This window comes from Periophthalmus magnuspinnatus, chromosome 15 (assembly GCF_009829125.3).
Source record: "Periophthalmus magnuspinnatus isolate fPerMag1 chromosome 15, fPerMag1.2.pri, whole genome shotgun sequence".
Taxonomy (NCBI): Eukaryota; Metazoa; Chordata; class Actinopteri; order Gobiiformes; family Gobiidae; genus Periophthalmus; species Periophthalmus magnuspinnatus.
Genome location: NC_047140.1, coordinates 6,747,754 through 6,757,414, shown reverse-complemented (window position 1 = coordinate 6,757,414; position 9,661 = coordinate 6,747,754). Strand labels below are relative to the sequence as shown.

General features: G+C 40.3%; 1 protein-coding gene across 1 annotated transcript; it reads right to left on the bottom strand.

The window, feature by feature from the left end:
• Positions 1-25: 25 nt before the first annotated feature.
• Positions 26-6,998, bottom strand: mat1a (methionine adenosyltransferase I, alpha). Its single transcript, XM_033979494.2, has 10 exons — positions 6,682-6,998; positions 4,592-4,669; positions 3,740-3,862; positions 3,093-3,205; positions 2,605-2,748; positions 2,072-2,197; positions 1,893-1,985; positions 1,498-1,680; positions 1,285-1,418; positions 26-980 (listed from the first exon to the last, which is right to left on the bottom strand). The coding sequence occupies exons 1-10, from the start codon at positions 6,746-6,748 to the stop codon at positions 878-880; spliced, it is 1,164 nt and encodes a 387-aa protein (XP_033835385.1). The 5' UTR covers positions 6,749-6,998; the 3' UTR covers positions 26-877.
• Between the last annotated feature and the right edge of the window lie 2,663 nt (positions 6,999-9,661).

Genomic DNA, 9,661 nt, shown 5'->3' with positions numbered 1-9,661 from the left:
CGCTAAAAAATGACCTGTGCACCTCTTCACTTGGACTTTTCTTTATTGTTGACAATTATTTACACAGGCCACTTTCCCAGTGACTCTGAAGGCTGCTCACACATGTCACTGTGACGGCCCTTTCATAACACTGTCAGAAGCTCAGGGTCTGTCACCTCAGCTCTGAGCTCACCACAATCCTCTACTTTGTTCTACAGACACTTGTTCAGCTGAGAGCGGACATACTTAAGACTTTAGCTCTTCTTTGGACCCGTGTACAAGGAAATGTGAAAGCTTGATACAAACATGAGTCTTGGCACAGAAGCAGATAAGGAAATGCCCCCATAGTGTTGATGAAAAAATACTTTGATAGATAAATATGACATAAGCCCTGCAAATCCAAAAACTGTCCTTAAAATGCAGAGCATCTACAGTCAATAATTAAATTGCAATCAAAAGAGTTCATTCACACATTAATACAAAGAAAGGTCCCAGCGGGAGGAAACGGTCAAGGTGATAAAAGGCACGTTGTTTTGTCTCAGCCCTCAAAGAAATGCTCAGCAAATGCATGAGCAGATTACATGTCGAGTGTAACAGGAGCCGCTGCCCTCTGCCCTCTCTCCAAGTGCAGGCGCCTCTGTCCAGTCACAGGAAAGACTTAAGACTTTGGTGAAAACTAGTTTTGGGGATTTAGCTCCATTTCAAACATGACACACACACTTAATCTGCTCCCAAATCAGTGGCTGGTTGTATTATCTGGATCTGTTAATCTGTCATGTCTGTATGTCCAATGTCTACTGCCACATTTGTATGAATATTTTCTTATTTCACATGGGGAGCCTGTGTCTGTGCCCTGGCAGACAGCAGCTTGTTCCTCGTGGGTAGAGCAGGAGTAGTATTAGTAAACGAGTTTCTTGGGCACTTCCCAGCTGAACTCAGGCCGACCAAAGTGACCATAGGCTGCTGTTTTCTGGTAGATGGGCCTCTTCAGGTTCAGCTCCCTGACAACATCACACACAATCATCAGTTTCTGATTAAATAATACAAAAATGTTGAATAGTTTCCCTTTCCATGGGTTTGTCATATGTCATTACCATATGTAATGGCAATCCTATGCAACTATAGTTGATGAAACTAGAATTGTTATTCAGTGTGAAAGCTAAATAATATGAATCTAGAAACTGTACCACTTCCTCTGAGTCAAAATGTTCTCCAACTGAACTGAGGCATTTATACCTATTCCTAGTGTACATAATCCTGTGTTTTTAACTGTAAAGTGGAGTGGTGTGAGAGAAGTGTGTGTACCTGACGATGACGCCCGGCCTCAGGTCGAAGTTGTTGTTGACGATGTGCAACAGGTCGGCTTCAGACTTCTTTGATGAGCCGTATGTGAAGATGGAGATGGAGAGAGGGTATGCCACTCCAATGGCGTACGACACCTGTGGCACCAGCACACATTACAGTTGCAAGAGGATACTGGAGAAAAACAGGTTTAAACAGGTTTAAAGAGGGCATCACCTGCACCAGGACTCTCCGGCACAGCCCAGCTTTGACCAGGGACTTGGCCACCCAGCGAGCGGCGTAGGCTGCGGAGCGGTCCACTTTAGAGAAGTCTTTCCCAGAGAACGCTCCTCCTCCGTGAGCGCCCCAGCCTCCATAAGTGTCCACGATGATCTTTCTGCCTGTCACTCCAGCATCACCCTAATGACCACACAAATCACACACATTACAAGACTACAGAGCTGCTTTATTATATCTATTTAAAAAGAGACTTTGCACATTAATCAAACAATATAAATGTGTAAATGTGCTTGGATTAGCTGATTTTAGGTAATTTTCATCAGTAGTCCCATTGCCAGATGTGAAAAATGTAGTCTAAAACTCAATACAAGTCAAAATCTTCAGAATCTCACCTGAGGTCCTCCGATCACAAAGCGACCGCTGGGCTGCAGGTGGTAGATGGTCTTCTCATCCAGATATTTAGCCGGCACAACAGCTTTAATGACCTGACAGAGTAAGTATTCAGTCATCCAAACAGGTCTGCTTCTCTTTATATTAGTAAAGTTCAATGTATATGGAGCTGTGTGTGTACCTTTTCCTTGAGCACCCTCTTCTGCTCCTCCAGTGAGATGTTGTCGTCGTGCTGCACAGAGATCACGATGGTGTGGACTCTCTTGGGGATCACTGCGCCGTCCTTCTGGTCATAATGCACTGTCACCTGGACATTGATTTTCATTTATTTATCTTTATTTATACAGGGCAACCAAATGAGAGCACTTGGACTCTCTTTTTCATGGGCGCCCTTTTAAAGTGCAATACAATACAATTTTTTAAAAGATAGGTTTTCGTCAAGCTAAAATCCAAGATATTTATAAGTGTTGACTCTTTCAATTGATGTACCATTTAGTGTATAAAGATTTGTAACTTGTGCGTTATTTAAATATATTAAAAAGTAATATACTTAGTTTCATTCATTCAATGACAGTTTAAGATTGTTGAGAGGATTATGGATTTCATTAAAATCTTGTTGCAGTTTTAAAAGTGCCTAATCAGCAGAGAGTGTGCGTATGTAATGATTATGTAAATGGTTTATGTAACACTGTGGTCTCTAGGCTCTTTTCTGACCTGTGTTTTGGAGTCTGGCCGGAGCCATGTGATGATCCCGTCTCTTCGGAGGTCAGCCATCTTCTCGTTGAGTTTGTGGGCGAGGACGATGGTGAGGGGCATGCACTCCTCTGTCTCATCTGTGGCGTAGCCAAACATGAGGCCCTGCGCACACAAAATAACAGCAATGAAGCAAATGAGCTTTCAGTTTCTCGGTCTAGTCCAGTTTCAATGGGCAGCCTTCTAACAAAAAGGCTTGGACATCTTATTCAACTAGCCACCTGTTTTTACTGAGGCATTATGGATGTCTTACCCAAGCACACAACGAGAATATCTACTTCACTCTTTACTGGTGGAATTGCAAACCCCACTATGCCACCAGTGTCCTCCACAGATTTTTAAGACAAATAATATAAAAAAATAAGTGAAAAATACAAGAACAACCTGTAGTGGTGTTGTGGAGAGTCATTTTTGAAGCAACAGTTTGTGTTTTTTTAAAGTGTCTGCACCTGGTCTCCTGCTCCAATGTCCTCCTCCTGTCTGTCGATGTGCACACCCTGAGCGATATCCGGACTCTGCTGCTCCAAAGCCACCAACACATTACACGTCTTATAGTCAAAACCTGTGTACAAAATTGGAAACTATTAGCTGATGCGTATAGATGCACTGTTTAACCGGTGCCACTTGGTTGTCTCTATACATATGTTCTTTTTTACTTGAATGATTCAAAATATTTAACATTGAGACAAGTGAGTGTCGTTAGTTAGAAGTTACAGGTCAGATCTGAGGAGAGGTGACCTCGCTCACAGTAAGAGTGCATATTTTGCAGGGTATTTCTGGGCAATATGAACACCTGTAATTGAATAAATGAAAGCTAAATACTGTGGAATTTTAAATAGGAAAGCAATAACATGTAAGTGGTGCACCCTCTACCAGAAAAGTTACATAGTGCACCTTTGAAGGAGACAATACATGCTCTCACAATTGTATTTCATATTTTATAATTCAAAATCTGAATGGAGAAATGTTCTGTACATCAGTCCTTAGGCAGAGCTAGGAGTAGGTGCTTGGCGCCCTCTGCTGGCACTCTATGAAGTGAATAATACTTTTTTTACACAATTTTTCATCCTTTTTAAGAACCATATAGCCGTAATACCTTTTTCTGAGTTGTCATAGCCAATGTGTTTGATTGCGTCCCTCACAACTTTCTGATAGTCCACCACCGCCCGTGATGTGATCTCTCCACAGAGCAGCACCATGCCTGTCTTACACACCGTCTCTGCAAAAACAACACCTTTTACATCACAACAGCTCTACAGCATCTGAACCAAGTCAGCTACATCTCACCACCAATTTATGATGTGAGTACTGAAATGACATACACATTAATTAGCCTTAATAAATGTACAAATACTTTATTGGGAATGATTCAAGGTTAGTAACTACTTAATTGAGAGGTAAGGTTGAAAAAATACTGTTAAGGAATTAATTAAGTAGTCACTAAACCTCAATCAATCTTAAAGCAGAACTGGGTAATTTTCAACGATAGAGCTCCCCCTACAGCTTCCTTATGAGAATACACTGTCAGGGACTTGGGACTTTTTTTTTCCTCCTTTTAATTTTCTTCTCTTTTCTTTTTGATATTTTATTAAAATAAGAAAGTATAATCACATTTAAAAAAAAAAAAAAAAAAAAAGTCAGGGTTTCTCTTCGTGCCGGCCATATTGCAAGCAGAGACGGCAGATGCTTCCAACACCCCAAAAACATTTAACCGTCACAGGGATTTACAAAGACATTTTATGAGGTAAAAATGTTACTTAGTTCTGCTTAAAAATATATAATAAAAATACGTCCACTGTGAAGATATAAGTCTCTGTTCGTGCTTTATTAAGGCTAATTAAAGCATAGTTATTATTACATGTTATCCAGGCACAGTGCTCTTCAGCAGACTGCTCCCTCAGTCTCTATGTGATTATATAAAGAGAAGTGTGTTGTCTTGTTTCCTCACCACAGGCCACTTTGGCGTCTGGGTCCTGCCTCAGGTGAGCGTCCAGGACTGCATCGCTGATTTGGTCACAGATTTTGTCTACAGACACAGAGCAATGGAGAGGTTATACCTGACATGAGATCCCATATGCACACTTTCATTCAACTACTTTTGGACCCCTTCAGCTTTTACATTTTGCAATAACAACCCTAATTTCTGAGAGTACAATGACTAAAAGCAGCTCCCAGGAGTGAAGCAATATAAACATGCAATTGCTCTTAGTAATGAAAACTCCGAATGATTATAGACTTTAAAAACTCTGGACAGACTAGCCATTTTTTGGTAATTTTAGTGCAAACTAAGTAAATTTGCAGCTTTCTGGTCAAAAATGTCTAAATCTAAGTTTGTTTAGAAAGTAGTTCCAAGTAGTTAGTTACATCACACATGATTTCCCTGTTTACAGCCTGGTGTTTGAGATTACAGACACCTGGCTGCAGGGGCAGAGTTTGAAGTGTTGATAAGTGTTAGACCTGTGTACTTCCGGACCTGCCCCTCCTCCTGCCTCATTCTCTTCTTTAATACACAGGTACTGCCCAGTTTATCGGTTCTATTTGAAGTGTTAGTTCTGGGTGGAGTTTAGGTGTTTTGTCCCACTTAAAGGAATCAACATTATAACATTTAGAAAAGCATGGAGGAAAAGTTAACTGCCATAAACTAAATGTTGAAAAGTCTCACACAACTTTGTTCATGCAACATGGACTCCATTTAAATCAACTGAGAATAAATTTAGGAATTTTATTTTATTTTTTTTTCCATTTTGACATTTTATTATTTCCTATCCAGCCATAACAGCGAGGCTCATATCTGTTACCTTTGCTGTTTACTTTACTTGAATGTTGTATCTCCTGATTATCAATTTACCCTGGCACTGTGTCTGGTTACAACACACTGCAACGGAGGTGAAAGGTAAAAGTAAGTTTCACTTTGATCTCTCTTGGTTACTAAAAGCAAAATATAACTGGAGGTTCAAATAATACAATGTCAGTCTTATCTAGCTTATAATAAATGGACCTCACGTGTATTGAGGGCCTTGTTACCCAACAGGTCATAAACACAAACTGTCCATTACCTATTGATAAATACCACAGACACAAATGAGATAACCTTTGCCACTGCTCCTAATCAATAAAAACTACTTTCAGTGCCAGGATAAATACATTAGATACAACCAGGAGTGGAAGAAGACTATCTACAAATTCTCATATTAGGGTTGTCAAAAGTATCATAAATCAGATACTAATCTATACTTAAACTAGAATCAAAACCAGATACTCATTTGAGCAAGTATTGATACTAAAAAGTCATATTCACAGGACAGAAATGAACCTTTCCTGAACAGCTTTAGAATGATCTTGAGCTGTATCAGAATAAGGATAAGACACATAGACTAGTATACAACCATGGACCACTATGAACCTACAGTGTACAATTATGGGATTACACAGATATAAGGCCACATAGAAAGTACTACCATTTAATGTTGAAAAGAACATTCTATTGTCTAAATAAAGTGTGTTTTTGATTATCATTGTGGTTTCGGAATCTGTATTGAGTATCAAGTCAAATCCAACTTTTGGCATCTTGACAACACCAAATCATGTTACTATAACTGATTAAAATATTTGGGTAATTTAACTTTTTTGAGTATGTACTTGAATTTGTAATTGGGTATTATTCCAGCAATATAAATGTTGTTTGCATTAAAAATGTATAATTTGTACAAATTTGACTCTTTCCATATGACATGCTCTTACAAAAAGCTGGTGCCACACTGGTCTGTCTGAGGTATAGAAATACAGCAACTCTACACCCCACTGTACAGCTGCTGTCAATGAGCTGGGGGTAGTAAACACATGTTGCTCTGGATGGGGTAGTTGCCATACTGAAATAGACAACGCACTCTTGAACCCCTTTTAATGGCCCCATTAAACAAATCTGAGAGAATCCGATCAGTCTGTCCAAATCTACTGAAGGTGTCACTTTTGCTCTTTGCATTCATAAAAAATAAAAAACAAACTGCAAAAAAAAATCTCCAATAGTCTTGTCCTCACCTGGATGCCCTTCTCCCACAGACTCGGATGTGAACATGAAGGAGCCATCGTCCAGAACATCGCTCATGTTTGGGCTGTATTTGGGTCACGTCTCTGGGGGTGAGCAAGTTCTCAGGGAGCTTATAGTCCTGTGGTTTCACGGAGAGAAAGAGGAGGAAGAGGAGGAAGAGGAGGAAGCGGAGGCTGAGTGTCCTACCCTAGATCCACTAGGCAAACTGACCAAAACTCCACGTCCAACTCCACATGGTCCAATATATACGTCCCCTCACTCTACACATGTGCGTCATGTGGTCCTGGGACAGACCATTGCAAGGGGAGTGGTGCAGGGGAGGGAGGACTCTGTGTTCTGGAAAAACTTCACTTAACCCTTTGTGGTTCTGGCCAAATGAAAGCACTCACTGTACAGCAGCCTGCGTGTTTGTATCAGTTTTCTGGAATGCAGTACATGTTGGGGTGAAGTGGGGATACACTGTTTAATATGGGGCCTCTCTCCACCCCTGCACGAGCTGGTGGGACAGAGCCGGACCTGGATAACAAACATAAAAAAGCAAAAGTGATGCAACATTGGTTTATATTATAAGTTCATAAGTCCTAGTTCTGGTTATACTGTATACTATTAACCCAAAACAGACTATTGCAGTCAGTAAGATGTTGCCTTATAAAATAGCAGTTTATAAATTAATGTTTTATTTTGAAACGGTTGTGCAGCAAAAAAGAAGAAATTTAGGTCAGAACTGGGTCAAAGTCCAAACGATTCGTTTTTTTGTGTCACTGTGTGGGTGTATAATTTTTAAGGCATATTCCACTTACAGCCAAAGTAGTAAGGCTCGTCGACGTGACAAAAAAATAACCATAACCCTAACATTTTTCCTCATTTTTAAAACAATCTCGAATTTCAATTTGAGTCTTTAGTCTTACAAATAGAAAAGTCTTACTAATTTGTACTCATTTCTTGAACCTAAACAATGCTGACGTTTAATCAGTGAAACAAAAGAGTAAAATTTCTTCCTCCATCCGTCCTCCATCCTGCTCCAAACCAGATGCCTATACTGACAGATGATTGGCTGTAGACGTCTCTATTAAAAAGACCCAAGCTGATCATTGACAATTAGAACTTACTGAATTTTACGCTGCAACTGTGCTGACAAAAGCTCTCAGAATTGTTAAGCTCCTGCACAAAAACTGCTACTATGTATGCAGAGAAGTAGTACCATGCTTCATAAGTGAAAAGGCAGATTGTTCAGTCACTCACAAGACTCCACATAACTCTCTCCATGCCTTCTCCTATCTTTCGGGGTCAATATAAATCCCTATAACTCAAAAAAAAAAAAAAAAAAAAGGAGACACCACAGATTAACTGACTAAATGGCTAAATGGCAACAGCTTTAATGTTTTACTCCTCTTTCAAAGACAACAGTTCCCAAAACAACTGGTTGGTCTCTGGTTCCAATCTTGCTAACTGATAATCATTCTTCCAAATTGTTTTGTATTCATGCTCAATTTATCCAACAAAACCTACAAAACCTTACTATTTGCTGCTGTTGTCCAGCAGTAAATAATTGAATACCTCTTCAGCTAATAAAAGCCTGTTGGTTGAGTTACTGTACTTTTACACTCTTTTTAATGGCATTAGGCTCCATCCATGTGGCAGCCTGGGGCATTTGTTCTCATCTGTGAACTTAGAGAAATACTGCAGCTCCATTTACAGAGGGGGGATCCAATAATGAAGATGTGCCTCTGATAATGTGTGCAGGTAAGCCTCTGACGCACAAACACACACGCGCCCATCCAGAGACAATAGGCCCAGCAGAGCTCAGGGGTAAACACATGTCTCTGTATTGTAGTGAGCGATGTCGTCTTTTCTAACACTTGTATGGCTCTAAATCTACCAACACCTCATCAAGTGGCAAGGAATTTACCAATAATAAATACTATCTGCCTGTGGTAAAGGTTAATTCTGTGTTCAGTTTTTAAATGTTAAGTAACAATTATTTTTGTCACACAGGAGTGTTTGTTTACTTCATGTAGCTTTCCTAGACGTGTCATGTGATAGACCTTCCTTGCACATCTCAATCTCACCCTTCCAAGGAGCATAGATGGAGACAAGGGAGCCTATATTCCTCAAAACAACGCACATCACCTCCGCAGAATATCACACTCTCACCTCCTCTGGACATCTTACTCTTCTTAAAACAGAGCATCTCACCCTCCTCCATACTTTCCTCAGAACACCTCACTCTCCTCGAACCCATCTCACTCTTCCATCACATCTTCACAACATCTCAATCTCCTCCATCACCCAATATTAACATCTGACTCTCCTCAGAACACCTTACTTTCCTCCATCACCTCCTCAGAACATTTCACTCTCCTCCATCACTTCCTCAGACCCACCTCACTCTCCTTCATCATTTCTACAGAATACCACACTCTCCTCCATCACCTCCTCAAAACACCTCACTCTTCTCAGAACATCTCATTCTCCTCTCACTGTATAACAAAGCTAATATAGAACCAATACAGAACGAATATTTAAATTGACAATGAATTCATCAAATGTACATAATAGGATCGAATGACTGTACTGTGGCCGTGTGCTCAGCTAAATTACATTAAAAGTAAAAGCCATGTCTTAAACAGGTCAGAGGTTAACCTGTTATCAAACATAAACTAGATAAAACAAGGGAAGACAGGGTAGACACAACCTGCCAGAACCAGCACAAGCCCAGGTCAGTGAGTTTTGTTCAGCCTCACCTGAATGTGAAAGGTCAGATCACTGGTCTGATACAAGAGCACAGACCTGAGGAACAGACAGAGTGGAAAACTATTGAACTAGTCCTCTGTGGATGATTAGAGATGGATGATGTTACAGTGTATCAAGGTGCAGTGAGCACAGATGAAACGAAGGTTGACCTTTGCTACACAGACCCCAGGGGCCCTAGATGAGCTGAGGAAAAACATGATAAAGGCCTGATGACCT

What these genes read in the sequence shown, in the direction of transcription:
- mat1a (XM_033979494.2), bottom strand. Translation starts at nt 6,748, where the DNA reads ATGAGCGATGTTCTGGACGATGGCTCCTTCATGTTCACATCCGAGTCT. An exon ending in AGACGCCAAAGTGGCCTGTG is followed by an intron (nt 3,863 to 4,591) that starts GTGAGGAAACAA and finishes TTGTTTTTGCAG; the next exon opens with AGACGGTGTGTAAGACAGGC. An exon ending in AGAGGGTGCTCAAGGAAAAG is followed by an intron (nt 1,986 to 2,071) that starts GTACACACACAG and finishes TTACTCTGTCAG; the next exon opens with GTCATTAAAGCTGTTGTGCC.